Source organism: Amphiprion ocellaris, chromosome 14 (genome assembly GCF_022539595.1).
Source record: "Amphiprion ocellaris isolate individual 3 ecotype Okinawa chromosome 14, ASM2253959v1, whole genome shotgun sequence".
NCBI lineage: Eukaryota > Metazoa > Chordata > Actinopteri > Pomacentridae > Amphiprion > Amphiprion ocellaris.
Window position 1 is genome coordinate 6,865,473 of NC_072779.1, and position 15,197 is coordinate 6,880,669.

The following is a 15,197-nucleotide window of genomic DNA, read 5'->3' on the forward strand; positions in this document are numbered from 1 at the left end:
TTTTCAAAATTTTACTTAGACACCATACTGATGATGTTTTCCACTCATTAAAGATTAGATGGACGGCTAAAAAGCCATTAAATGAACATAGCTACAGCACAACACCATTCTGCAGTCATTCTGCAAACAAATACGAAGGATTTTTTAAACCTACAGTCCAGCAGAAGTGTTCAGCTCTACCATCACTGACCTAATGTTCAAAACCCTCTCCAGTGGAAATCTATTTTTTTTTTACCTTGCTGACAGGTCCAAATGGTGTTTTGTTTTTTTTTTACACTAGCAGACAAATCATGAGTGAAATAAGCAGTTAACCTTGAAACTGCAGCGTACCAGTGACCCCTAAAGGATGCAGACTCAGACAGCCAGGGTTTCATACAGAACAACACTAAGAAAGTTGTCCAAACTGTTCAACTTGGAGGCAAAGACTTTCCATGCTACTCCTCTTCAGAGTCAGTTTTCATTCCTGTAATATTACTACTTTCCAGTGAGTAGTTTTACCGTGTTTGAGCAGAAGTGGTGTGCTGGAGCTGCAGTGAGGAGCAGAGGGATGAGTGAAGAATGACTTCATATATCTGTGCATTCTAATACAGATAATGGTGTAGAGCAGGGCTATTCAATTAAAAGTTGACTCGGGCCGGATTTTCAGACTAAGAACATGAGCTGGGCCAGACGTTTTTAGCAGACAGTGAGCAAAGTTCACCATTTAAAATAAACACAAACAGATAAGATAACAAACACACTGGATGTTTATTAACATACTGCCACATCCAAAAGGACATAAACACAATAGTAGAGCAGTACTTAAACTAAACCTGTGCTGAAATACTGCTTCTTTAAATTTTACATTTCAAACACACAACTTCAACACATTTTGATAGGTAAATATAAGCACATGTTAAGGTGCATATGAACATAAAAACTAAGTGCCGATTAGAAACACCATCTTTTGTTTTGGTCACATCTCAAAGTGCATTAAAAAGTAACTTGCTTAACAGTAACTTTTCAGAACTTGAGACATTTTTCTTCTTTTGAAATAACAAAAAACAGAGTTTGTCCCTGTCCATATTTGGTCTCATCTGAGACAGTCACATCTTCAGTGCATATAATCAAAAAAAATAAACAGTAGGCACAGTGATAGTTACTATCCCTTTGAAATGAAATAAAGCTGACATCAAAGTGCATAATAAAGTGCAACTAAGTGAAATAACTGTCAAAACAAAATGTCTTTCTTAAATATTAAACTTCTAATAAGTGAACAGAAAATAGTCACATAAATACATAAAACTACCTTTAGTGTCTGCTACAGCACGCTGCTTTGTTGCACTTACCATGTCTCGAAGACATCTGTGGCGAGAATGTTTGACGTGTCAGACCTGTTTGATAGCAGATGTCACACTCGTCTTAACTTTATGGTCCGTTAAAACTTCATCCACGACAGCCAACATGCAGTCCTTCACAGTTTCTGAGTCTGTGAACGGCCTCTTTTTCGTGGCCCTTTCCTGAGCTGTGCAGGTCCGCTTCATTGTAGTACAGCTCCGGTTGTAAGATGCAGTCAAACTCTGAATTATAGCCGCTCTCTCATGACATCCCTTGGCAAAGTTTGTCCGAAACGCGGCATGTTTTTCAATGTGGTGTCTTCGGACATGATAATCTTTCAGCGCTGCAAAGCACTCGTTGCAGAGTAAACGCATTGGTTTGGCGTTCAGACTTGGTGGTAAATAAATAAATACTTGTCAGTCCACTCAGGATTAAACCGACGGTTTTCCTCGCCGATTTGTCGTTTCAGGATAGAAAAAGACATGCTGCTATTTTCGCCTATATAGAACTGCTAATGTTAACTTTTCAAACGCGTCTCCTCAACACAATGCATTGTGGGTTAGTTGCTAGGTTACGGTAAGTGTTGCATTCAATGTTTGCAATAATGTTGAAATTTTTGTAAGAACTTGTCAGTGTTACTGAAAGATGTTTTTCTGTTTTTCTCGGACCCAAGTCCCAATCACTCGGCAGTTGCTTTAGGGCCACTCGACGGTTGCTTTCGGGCCGCATGTGGCCCGCGGGCCGCTAATTGAATAGGGCTGGTAGAGTTACAGCTAAGTCATTTGAAGACATGGTGACATTATTTTTAGGGGGAAAAATCTAAATATCTTATTTCAAAGCACAGCAATGAGGTTTTAGAGGTTTATTCAGTGATCAGAGACGGACTATAACAGTTTCCATCACTGGTAACTGGTGACAAGGACGTTGTCAGCTCAAATGTGGGTCAATATATAATTGTGGTACTTTTTGTAACTTTTGTAAGTAATTGACAGGTATCATAGTTGACATTTTTGCTGTTTTCAGGCCTAAAATCACACACCACATGGCATTTTTACAGAAAGATTATTCCAAAATATTGTATATACAATTGAGTAAAATTGAAATTGAAAGTTATTTATAAAGATATTGTCGTAAACCTGTTGACATGCCATAAATCCACACTTGACTCACACACTACTTTATATTAAATAACTCAGAAAGTCTTGTAGTCTTGCCAGTCTTTTCTTCAGGAGGAAATGACATCATGTGGAGCAGGTCATGTGATCTGGAATTAACACACTTCCTTGAGAGGTGTTTTTGTAATGGGGAACTTAGTTGAAAGTGATTTCTGGGACACAGATACAATTTGTTTTATGGAATTTGTAAAGACATGATCATAATAAACATAAAAAAAAATTACTTTTTTAATTTTAGTTAAAAAAATGTATGCAAGATATATCCCATGGACTTCAAAAGTCGATCAAAATATTGTTTACTTCCTCATTAAAAGTTTTATTATAGTCTCATAACTGAGTTGCGAAAAGAGGTTGTTGATCTGTAAACCTCATTTACTATTCTAAAAGGTAGTATTGACCTGAAAATAGCACAATGATGAGTTCATTTACTGTTGTGTGTTGTCTACTGCATTGAATTTGACACTTAACTTCGGAAAAAAGTGAACAAACATAGTCAGTGACTGAATCTGAGCTGAGCTGAACAAAGTGACTAAAATTGTGACATCATGTATAAAAAGAGCTGCAGTTTCTACATTGTTCACCAGATGTGGTAGCAAACATCCTCAACTTAAAAAAGAAAACGCAGCGTGTTAAACTCGCTGTCATCGTTTCATTTCAAACCCAGCGTGCTGGAATATGAGGCCGACACAACAAAGACACCCGTCTCCGTTCCAGTATTTAGGACCTGCTTTGTGTTTTCCAGTCCTTTCATGCTCAGCGACAGTATTTGAAGCACCATAATCTCACTTTTCTAGAGGAGGACACAAATCTACTCAAAAACAAGGTAATCCTCGTGTTCAGAGACGTCACTCCAGGATCAGACTAAATGACAGCACAGAGGTCAGAAAACGTTTACGTAAAATAATAATCCAATCATCCGTCTGTGGTGGGAGAACTGTATGAAATGCATGCAGGGAGCAATTAATCAAATCCTGCTGCCAGTAGTGACATATTGATGAATGCTCTCGGGGTTTACAGTGGCAGAGGAGAATAGAAAATCAACAAGCGCATTGATGTGTGAATTCTTACTGTCACAGTAAGGAATAGTATTTCTTTATTTACAATTCAACAGACTCCCAAAATGCTTCATTTATACATCAAGTAGTATCTGCAGAAATATTTAGTTGATATTTATCAGGGGTTTGGGCATTTAGTAAAAACTTGCTTCAAGAATCGTATACACAGTCAAGGAAAAAATCATTAGACCACTCATGTTTTCTTTAATTTCTTGTTCATTTCAATGCCTGGTACCACTAAAGGTACATTACCTGAAGAATACAATGAACACAACAAAAAATGCAGCTGATTACAGAATACTTTATGTCCTATTTGACATGCTTAAACTTAATTGTATTCCCAGGGTATATAATAGGCCATTTCATGTCATGAGCAGCACTGCACATGTAAAGACCTAGAGTGGTTTCCTGCTGACATTCAAGCTGTAGCACAACTCAGAAGTTGTCAGCTCTCACGTAACAGAAAAGAAAACATGGAATGTCTAAAAGCTGTTTTTGGCAGTACAGTGCCATAGCTATTGATGGAAGAACTGAAGTGATTTTATTATCAAGGAAAATGACCAGATATCAGCTCTTAAATTAAACTCTGAGCTACTTTTGTTGTTATCATTATATTTGTCCAAACAAATGTACCTTTAGTTGTATCTGGCATTACAATGAACAAGAAATTGGACAAAACAAGGGTGGTCTAATATTTTTTTCCATGGCTGTAGTGTGATACATGAAAACTGGAAAAAAAACTGGGGTAAGAAATAACTAATTCTGACTGTTCAATCACTCCTGTGTTTTCATCCATAAACTTTCATAACAAAATGTGTCGCAAACAGATTGTGGGGAGCAAAAATGGAAAACAAGCCACTGTATTGGGAAAAAAAATGCTGTATTGAGCAAGGATTGCAACATCCTCCAGTGTTGCAATCTCACCCATGAGGCATATTTTGTTATTCTGAGGTTGGTTAAAGTTTTGTGGCTTAGGTTTATTCTCAGCTGAGATGACGGTAAATTTAATTTAGATTTGTGGCATCTTCATGCTCACATTGAGAGTATTGGTTGCAGCAGGTCACCACACAGGTCAGGACTGGTGCCCTGATAATACTAGTGCAGAAACTACATTTCTTATCAGTTCAGGTGAGAAAAAATTTAAAATGAGAGCAAAACAAATCAATTAGAAAGTCCTGTCTTGCCATGATGCATGATATGTCAGATTTTGTGTGTATAAATAGTTTATGCATAAAAAATCGAATCTTTAAAGTAATTTTTTAAAAAATGGTTTTCCTGCAGTTTGCATTAATGTTACCCATATATTATCCAATGACAAGTTCGTTGAGGGACATAAATATTAATGAAGGCATTAAATGTAGTAAATTATGTAACTTGTATCATCCCAAACTGTGATTACAACATTTGATTGAGACATACCTGTTGGTGATTCAAGCACATCTGCAACTGGCTCTTTGGTGGAAATGTTGGACAATCAGCTGCTAAGTCTCTTTGTGCACAACTGCAACATTACATCAATATTGCCCGTTTACTCTAAGAAGATTCTATAAATAAACCAAACAAACAAAATTCTTCCATTCCTTGAGGCAATCTTGGAGCCATTACTGTTGCATGCAACAATCATGTGACCAAAAAAAAAAAATCAAAATTCGAACTATTCAACTGAACTGCAGGCTGTGTAGTGCACATAGGAGACAAGTGTGTAAAAAAATGTAAATAGTAGAATAACAGTCATATTTCTTTCACTATTGGTAAAATTTTGTATATGTCAATTTCATTTTTTTCAGTTTTTGCAAAATAAATAATTAAAGAAATTACTTTTTTTCCCTTTTTTATTATTTATAGAACTATAATGTAGACATCTTTTGAGTTCTCTCTACTTCTGGTCATGGTTGTGCTGTTTCAATAAAAGTACAAAACTTTATACTGCAGTAAAAAAATTAGTTTGAATGTGACAGGAGCCAAGAAATTCCCTTCAAAGCTTGAGATGTGGGGGGTTAAATGCAAAAAGTGACAGGTAAGATAGGTTATTTCAAGATCTGATGTGTTTGCAGTGAGAAGGCGAGTTGAGCAGATTCAAACCACTTGCAGTAATCCTTGATAGCCAAACATCAGACTGCATTTGGATGAACAATGACAGAAGGACTCAGCTGCACAGAGTCTGAATCCACACTACGGATGAAACCAGAGCAGCCGGTCATATCTGAGCACCTGAACAAACACCTTCTCTGGTCTCACCGCGGAAATCTTCCATTTCCAGCGTGAGCTCGACCATTTTGTGGCGAGACCCCGTATGTCTGACCCACTAACACATTTCTGTTTATCAGACGGAGCCGTGACGTCACTGAGGGGCGGAGCCAGCTGCGTTCAAAACACAGTGCCCTCAATCCTCCCTGATTTTCTGCTTCCTGCCTTGTTTTGCGCTTATTTTTCCTCCCACTGGCCCCCTTTTTTTTGGAACAATTGGCGCTTTTTTTAACTTTAACTTTTATTTGCAGTTTCTATATAATGCAGCTGCTTTCCTCTATATTCCTTACGAAACGCGTTTTGCTCCGAGATTGTTTCCCCCCCAAACAGCATCCTACTGTTGTCTGTTTGCTGGCTGCTTTCGGTGAACATGGACTAATTTAAAAGCCGTATAAATGCACCTGCCGTCGAGAAGATACTCTGCTTTTGAAGTCGAAGAGGTAAGAGAGCTTGTGCACAGAATGGAAACAAAAAGACAAGTGCTTTTTTCCGCCCCCTTCTCCTTTTGTTTTTCTTGTCTGCTGCAGCAACTGTGCAGGAAGCTGCAGGAAGCTGCAGCAGCTGCAGCCCGCTTCTCCCGCCCGGATCCTGTCTGTGCTTTTGTGTTGCAGCAAAAGTCACATACCAGAGATTTGAAGTGGGAGTTCTTGCATTGCTCCGTTTCTTCTCAGTCCTGCCTTGTCTGGCTGCAAAGTCTGAAAAATGGCGTTGTTGTTGAAGGCGCACTTCATTTCCTGCTGAGCTGATTGGGCAAACTGCCGCAACAAATAGACAAATTGTGCAAAGACAGACATCATAAAAGCTGATCAAGTTGCTGTTTTGGGAGTAGAAAATGTTTTGGAATTCTGAACTTTCCTGTCTGTGTGATCATTTCTGTTGCTTACCCCTTTCGGTTCCTTTTACCTTTCAAAAAAGAGGCAGGCCCTTATTTTACTGTATACCAGTTCTGTGGGTCATTATATAATTGAGGGACTTTTGAAGTCCATGGGATATATCTTGCATACGTTTTTATTAAAAGTTTAAAAAAACTGTTTTTTATGCTCATTATGATCATGTCTTTACAAATTCTACAATTATTTATTATGGAAACAATCACTTATTTTTAAAAAATGACTGGATATCACTAAAACTAAATAACCATCTGAATTTAATAACAACCACCTTCTAATTGGCTAAATAATAATAAAATGAGCTTATTCAAAAATTGCTTTGATTGTCTTCTTTTTATTAAGTTGAGATAATCATGACAGATGTTTATTTTTGTGGAATATATCAAATTTTATATGAAAAATAACAAATTGTATCTGTGTCCCAGAAATCACTTTCAACTAAGTTCCCCATTACAAAAACACCTCTCAAGGAAGTGTGTTAATTCCAGATCACATGACCTGCTCCACATGATGTCATTTCCTCCTGAAGGAAAGACTGGCAAGACTCCAAGGCTTTCTGAGTTATTTAATAGAAAGTAGTGTGTGGATTTATCACATATCAACAGATTTACTACAATATCTTTATAAATAACTTTCAATTTTCCTCAATTGTATATATAATATTTAGAAGAATCTTTCTGTAAAAATGCCATGTGATGTTTGGTAATATGTTGATTTTAGCCCTGAAAACAGCAGGAATGTCAACTATGATACCTGTCAACTATGTTACAAAAAGTCCCGCAATTCTACATTGACTCGTAATATCCACTGTTTTGCCTGCATCAGGTGTGTGTGCCCTGGGTGAAGCCTGGCCTGTGCTGTGGTGGCGATGAAGAATCCAGGAGCAGCGGAGAGCCGCCGGCTGGTAGGCCTGCTGGAGGCCGCCCTGGTCAGGGAGGCTCGCCTCTGGAAGGTGCCAGTCTTCAAGAACGGATGCATCCAGGTGAGCCAGCGATGTGTGTGATTTATCGGCTTAGCTGAGAGTAGTATTTCATGACCGATACCGGATGGGCTTTTTTTTTGTGCAGCTAAAACAGAAGTAAGTGTTTTAAAATTGCTTTAGTTCCTCACATTTTTAAGCAATCTTTTTTTTCAACCCAGTGAAAAACGAAGTCAATCCTCCATGTGTCATTTATTAACCAGCGTTTCTCTCCTCTGACCACTCAGGGTGCTGACATCTCTTCCTCCCAACACCAAGAAATGATCCTCTGGCTCGGAGACATGAGCCGACTGTTCCAGTTCTGTCCGGAGACCTTTGCCCTGGGAGTGTGTGTCCTCAACCGACTGCTGTCCACCGTCAAGGTACACAGCTGGAGTCTATAATAGTTTTTGCACACAGTTTAATTTGCCAAGTAATGAAAATGTATTCTTTCAGAATACTATAGTGGTGCTTTTGTTTATTTCCTTTCAAATTATATATAGTATAAAGTACTTTTCATTTAAGTGTGGCTTCCAACAGCATCTGCAGCTTAAATCAAATTTGCAATGTGCAAAATCTTCCAGAACATACAGTAAAGGTTGTATTTTTTAATTTATTTTGCAGATAGAGTTAAGCAGGGGCAGATCTGTGCTAATTTTCCAACTTTACCACACAATTTTTCTTGTCTAAAACCTATTTTCGGCACCCAGATAGCTCAGCTGTCTGAGCAGGTGACCCATAAACAGGGGCTATAGAGCCCGACGCAGCGGTCATGGGTTGGAATCCATTGACTGCATGTCATTCCCCCACTCTTCTACCCACGTTTCCTGTCTCTGTCCACTGTCCTATACGTAATAAAGGCGAAAAGGCCCAAAAGACCTTAAAAATAAATAAAATCTATTTTCTCTTTTATAAACTAACTAAGTCTTTTCTTTTCAAAGGCTCAACCAAAATACCTGAAATGCATCGCGTTTACCTCGCTGGTCCTGGCTGCCAAAATCAATGAGGAAGATGAGGTAAGGAGACGAAAAAGCAATAACCAAAAATTACATTTTCAAAAAACGAAGATACCACCCACGACTTCAATGCATTTTCAAAACAATATGTTTATTTCCTCCCCTATTGTGTGTCTGTTTTAACAGGTAATAGGTTCTGTCAGAGACCTGGTTGTGCAGAGCGGATGCAACTTTTCGACAGCGGAGATTCTTCGCATGGAGAGGATCATTCTAGACAAGCTGCACTGGGACTTGTACACCGCAACACCGGTCGACTTCATTCACATAGTAAGTTAGAATTCAGCAGACAGACATGAACTTTTTTTGTTTTGTTTTGTTTTTTAAACTGGACCTGAACTATCGGAGCGTCTCATCGTGAGCTTAAATGATTCCAGGTCCTGGTCTTGCATAAAAACACAAGCAGTACAAAAAGCACACATCGAACCATCATGCTTGCATCATGTCTGCGACAAGATGGTGTATAGAAAGCCTCGCACCTCCCTCCTGCTGCCCCCACAAGAAAGAATTGGTCCTACTAGAGATTGTGCATTCATTCCATTTGGCTCAATGTGCCCATTATCGGTATTAATACAAACTCCAGTCAGTTCTGGTTGAAGTGAGTCCCTCCCACAATCACAGAAGCAAAGAACAGAAATAAAAGCCTGCCTCTAACCCTGCCTGATTCAAGGTTTTGCGTTTGGTTAATGCTGTCTGACTTTAACTGTGTTTTGTTATCTTGGCACACTTTGCTCTGGAGCTGCAACAGTAAGTCAGAAAATGAATCTGCAACTGTTTTGATAATCTTTTTTTTTTCTCTTTTAACCAAAAATGCCAAATATTTGCTCGTTTTTGCTTGCCAAATGCAAGAATTTGATGCTTTTCATTGTCACACATGACTATCTTTGGGTGTTAAAAAAATAAAGTCATCTTGTGCAGTGGAAACTCAAGCAACAGCCAATTTTCACAATTTTTTTTGACAATTTGTAACCAAAAATATTCAGTATATTTCACAGATGAATGGATAATGAAAAAAATTATTCGTTTCAGACTTATTTGGTCGTTTTCCTGATCTAACAGATGGAAAAAAAAATCGTGTGTCGCATTCTAATGTGAATATTGGGCTTGAATTTTTCATAGAGGTCAACTCCAAGTTCTAACCCAAACCAGTTACCCACCAGTGTTTATATTAACTAAAAAACAGAGCCTCATGAAACTCCTCTTAACAATATAAGACTGCATTTGCAAGCTGCCAGCAAAATAACATGCGTGTTGCATATCAGGCCAAGGCACTTCTGACTAACTCTTACCTGCAGCCTTACTTTAAAAACCCTGCTGCCACCAGAAGGGGAGTTTGAAGTTCTGAAACCTTTTAAATTGTCACCACATTTTGAGTGATTAGTGTATCAATAACATGCTGTGGATTGTTGAGATTGTTCAGAAACACCCCCCCATGCTGTGTGATTCAGCTTCCAGCTTGGATCTGTACACAGGAGTGTAATCGTTAAACCCTCGCAACTCATTGCCCGAGGCGGTAACCACTGACTGAACTGTCAACAAATACACACACATACACACAACATCGTTTAGGTCCCCTCATGCACTTGGGCCCAGGGCTGTATTCATAGCGCCTTTTAATGAGAAGAGATCTTATCACGAAACGGTGTTGCTGAAAGTGAATCGCTCAGCCACAGCTTCACTTCACATGAAGATATGGGAGGCAGGTGTTTTCTTCTACAGACAGAGAGTCTTTTTAAAGCAAAATATAGCTACATTTAACTGTAAATGAAGAAGAAATCGGATGCTTTATGAATACAGCCCGAAATTTTCTCGACAGAAACATTGTAGGATTTCTCCATCGGCTTCAAATCCATCTTTAAAATACATCTGACAGTGATTTATTTTTTTTAAACGTATTGATCACAGTTGATTTGTGAAGTATTGTCATGCATTCTCATCCCAGACCACAAGCATTCCCATCGATAGATAAATAACAGCGCTAGATTTGTGTGTGAGATTAGTGGACTGATTCTTAAAGCCACAAACCATAAACTGTCACCAAAAAAAGCAGCTTGGCACATTTGGACTGAACTGGGCTGATTCCAAGTCCTCTGCAGAACTAAAAAAGGGCACTTTCCCTTCCTAATCTGACTGATAGTTGTGTCACAGGTTAACCGAGTGCAGAGTTGTTGTTATAATTATCATTATTAGCGTGAATCTATAGATTATTGTCCCTAGCACTTCACTTTAGGTATTACAAAAAAATCCAAGACTTCCAAAATAAAGAGACGTAATGTAATAATAAAAACTATAATAAAATAAAGACATATTTCTCTTTTTATACTATTCAAATAAATATTTTTGTTTTCCAAATAAATACTTTGACCTATACTGTAAATATCTCACAAGTACATTCCCCCCTGCCCTGAAGAAGTTACTCAGCGTTATTATTCTCCATTGTCTACAAAACAGCAATCGATAAAATCTATCAATAATTTGTCACAGACTCTCCACCATGACACTTTGATATGAATAAATAGGAGGATTTACAGAGATTTGGAAGGTAGAATCAGCCGTGCGGTGCAAGAAACTTTCACCGTCCGATTGGGAACGTCGAGTCCAAACGCACAACTGCGCCTTTGTTTGCTACATTTACCCTGCAATCCGATTTCTTCGAATGAAATGAAGCAGGAAAACCCAAGAGAGGGGAGGAGGGAGGAGGGATTTTGGGGAGTTTTTGTTTGACTTTGGCACCACACTGCTGAATCTACCTCCCAGTAAAATTCCACTTTCCTTAAAAACCCATGGCTTATTTTTGCTACAGAGTAAGAGACAAACTGAAGCAGATGAATTCAACACGATGAGGGAAACACAAGACGATGGAGTGTAGCAAACATTAGGAGAATGTGTTGATGTTTTCCAATCTAATAAATACATGATTTTCTTTACCAGCCACTGATCAGTATCTTATCAGCCGTCTTCTTCGAAGTCAGCTAACAAGAGCATGAAGAAACTAAAGTGCAAAGTTGTTGTTTTTCTACTCTGAGCCCCCACTCAGGTCAGGTTTCTGCCCACAAATGGGAACACAGAAAAGCACTGCACGTACGATACGATACAAACAAGGTTACGATGAGTACTCAGGCAAAGAGGGGGGGCTTCATTAGTAAGACCTGCAGAGCTTCAGGTTCGAACCTCTACAGTAACTTTTAATGTGGCAACGAACGCTTGAGAAGAGTAGAAAATCACCGACTGCAAACTGACAGTGTTTTGGCAGGATGAGAATGAATTTGGGATCAGAGGGATGAATGATGTGTCTGTCAGATATGTACGTTTGGACGTTAAATGCTCTGGAATATTTGACGTAGGAGTAATGCGGGATGAGCGATGGACGATGAGACAACAATGACATCATTATGCTAATGTTTTGGTCTCGCTCCTCTGCATTTCTCTGTTCATCTCGGCTCCTAGTTCCACGCCCTGCTCGTCTCCGGCCACCCCCACCTCGTTCCGTCCATCGGCCTCGGCTCCGGTGTCGGCTGGGACTCGGCAACTGACCCCGGCGAGCTTCCCGCCGGTCCGGGGCATCAGAAGAGGCCTTCGGGCTTCCAGGTGGCGTTGTGGACCAGGCAGGTGCAGCACTGTATGGCCTGCCACCAGCTTTGGCAGTTCAAGGGCTCCACGCTGGCCTTGGCCATCATCACTTTGGAGCTGGAGGCGCTCACGCCCGACTGGTTCTCCGTCTTTACCGACCTGCTGAAGAAAGCACAGGTAAGAGAAAGGCACAGGCCAGGTAGACACCTTTTCTAAATGATAGAGTTGGAATGAAAGGGTGGCGATACATTTCTTACATCCATGACGTAACATCTATTAGAACTTAAACATTTTGTAAACCACTGTCTGATTTGTAGCTTATTGTACTGTATGTTGTGTCACAGTTGTTTAAAAATCTGCAGTTATTCACATTATAATCAGTAATATTGGATGATATACGGGCGCATTGTGTATATGCTACCATTCAAAAGTTTGGGGTCTCGTAGAAATGTCCTTATTTTCGAAAGAAAAGCGTTTTTTTTTCAATGACGATAACATCAAATTAACCCTATAAAACCCACTGTTACAAAAATACATCCGTTTTATTTGTTATTATTGTTTTCTATTATTTATATATTATTTTTGCAATTTGTTTCTATATTTGGAAATATATATATATATATATATATTTTTTTTTTTTTTTACTAATTTTTCTTTTTTTAGATTTGTGTTTATATACTTTTTTGTTTTATTTAATTTTTTGCTCATTTTTTTCTGTATTTGGGTTTGTATATTTATATAGTTTTATTTTTTTGCTAATTCTTTCCTATATCTGGATCTTACGGGGTTAATCAGAAATGCAGTCTACACATTATTATAAATGGCTGATTTTTAATGAATTATCTACATAGGGGTACAGAGTGCTCCTGTGTTCTAATGCTACATTGTGTTAGCTAGTCGTGCTGAAAGGCTAATTGCTGATTAGAAAACCCTTGTGCAGTTATGTTAGCACATGAGTAAAAGTGTGAGTTTTCATGGAAAACATGAAATTGCCTGGGTGACCTGGAACTTTTGAACGGTAGTGAAAGTTTGTTCACAATTGTATGTTTTGATGCTGCTTTTTAAAATCTAGTATTTATAAAGGGGCTGTTTTACATAAAGATACATCATTAAAGGCGCATGTTGGCACATTCAGATAAACAACAGATGTGCAGCGCACGTCTTTAGTTAAAGCAGCTATTTGGCTTCTCCCACAGGTCCAACATTGTAATGAGCACTCAGTTTTAATCCTAAAATTATAATGCAAATCTGCACTTTAGACCCAGCTTGTGCACAAGTAGCATCCAATGTAGGAGGCTGAAAGTCGCTACCTGTTATTTATGCCACTTTGCTGAAAGTAGAAGCCCACAGACATGACCGTCTCAGAAATCAGTCCTTCTGAAACCTCCTTCCATCCTTCTTCCAGGTCGACAGTGTTGAATTCATCCACTGCAAAGAGATGGTGGACGAGTACCTCCACAGCCAGGAGTTCTCCCTGCCGACCAACTCCGTCTACATCTTCGACAGCGCCCAGATCCACGAGGAGGAGCAGCGCCTCGGCCGGGCCAGGAGGGGGCGCATCGGCAAGGAGCAGGGGGACTCTGATGAGTACTACGACGGTTTTAGGTGTTTGTATCGCGAGGAGGCGACTCCGAACGCCGAGGGGAGCGACATGGAGGAGGATTTGTTCCAGCAGAAAGACGTCTCCCCCTGCCCACCCTTACACCCTGCTGTCAACTAGCAGCATTCAGTTACCGTCCACCTCACAGAGCTGCAGAGCTCTTATATCCACATTCACTTATCATAACATTTCCAGACTGATTTGAGAAAAAAAAAAAAAGAGGGTGGCTAAGGTCAAATTAGTTATTGTCCCTTCTGTGCACTTGTCCCGGAGAGCTGTAATGAGATTTGAATGTTTGTTTTTGGTGCAGAGCAATCTGTCTGTTTAAGTTCTCGACTGATTGATGCTCTTTTTTTCCTCCTTTTTATACTACCTTTATCGCATCCGCCTCAAATTGTCTCAACAAGTTGGAGGTAAAGGATTCAGAAAGGGTGTATGTAGGTTTTTTTTACGTTTGAGAGCTGGTCCTGATTTTGTTCGCTGTTCGGTATCTTGGTGCTCAGGTCCCCCCCCCAGAGCCACGTAGCACTTTGAGATAAAACAAGCTTTTTTTAAAAAAATGCAAAAATAATTATATTTTTTCAGCAGTTTTTTTTAAAATTATTTTAATCTTACTGACTTGTACTAAACATTTTTATGCTGTTAAATTTTTATTTACAAAAGCTCAGTTTTACTTAAAAGCTTTACTTCCCTGACTAAATTATGCACGTTATTATTTTTATTCTATGCTTTCAGCCTGTGTTGATTTAATTTATGCAACTGTTGTTACATATCAGACACATTTGGGAGATTAGTTCAACACTAGAGCAGAATGACCAAAAGAAGGTCATTTTGACATGAGATTAACCGATTAATGACGCAGCATTAGTGTCCTTGTTAAAAATTTCAGTATTTTTTATGATATACTGTATGACAGCACCAGTGATCTGAAGATTGAAGTGTTGGGATGAAAGTGTCCTGTTTTTATTTAGAAAAAATCACCTACTTCTGGCAGCTCTGCTATTAGTTTCATCTTGTTACTGAAACGGCAACAAAACACATTTCAATTTAAGCAGTGTTTAAGTTTGGCAGAAAGACGAGCATGCAGTGTGTCCGCAGGGACTTTAGCTCCGCTGTCAAACAGTTGAAGCCTGAAGGCACGGAAAAGACTTTGATCTTCATTTTTTCTTTGTGACTTTAGGTGGCTGGAACTGTTCGCTGTGTTCAGTTTTTCTAATGTGAAGTGGTTACTGTCCTCTCTCTGACCTGTACAGTCTGTTTCGATTCATCTAGCCGGCCGAGCCACATGGTGACCAATTTTTATTTCATATTCCTCCAGATACTGAGGCAGCTACATGTTACTGTTTTGTCAACCACAGAAATAAAGCTATGA

At 39.0% G+C, this 15,197-nt stretch overlaps 2 protein-coding genes across 2 annotated transcripts in view; one reads left to right on the forward strand and one right to left on the reverse strand.

The window, feature by feature from the left end:
* The first annotated feature begins 5,902 nt into the window (after positions 1-5,902).
* On the forward strand, positions 5,903-11,034 carry ccni2 (cyclin I family, member 2). Its single transcript, XM_023286877.3, has 5 exons — positions 5,903-6,234; positions 7,510-7,666; positions 7,891-8,025; positions 8,584-8,658; positions 8,785-11,034. The coding sequence occupies exons 2-5, from the start codon at positions 7,553-7,555 to the stop codon at positions 8,932-8,934; spliced, it is 474 nt and encodes a 157-aa protein (XP_023142645.1). The 5' UTR covers positions 5,903-6,234; positions 7,510-7,552; the 3' UTR covers positions 8,935-11,034.
* Positions 8,729-15,197, reverse strand: part of septin8a (septin 8a) — a 43,762-nt gene continuing 37,293 nt past the window's right edge. The window contains exon 10 of the mRNA XM_023286875.3: positions 8,729-12,384. Within this exon, the coding sequence (XP_023142643.1) occupies positions 12,219-12,384 (166 nt within the window). The 3' untranslated portion in view covers positions 8,729-12,218. The remainder of the gene's footprint in view (positions 12,385-15,197) is intronic.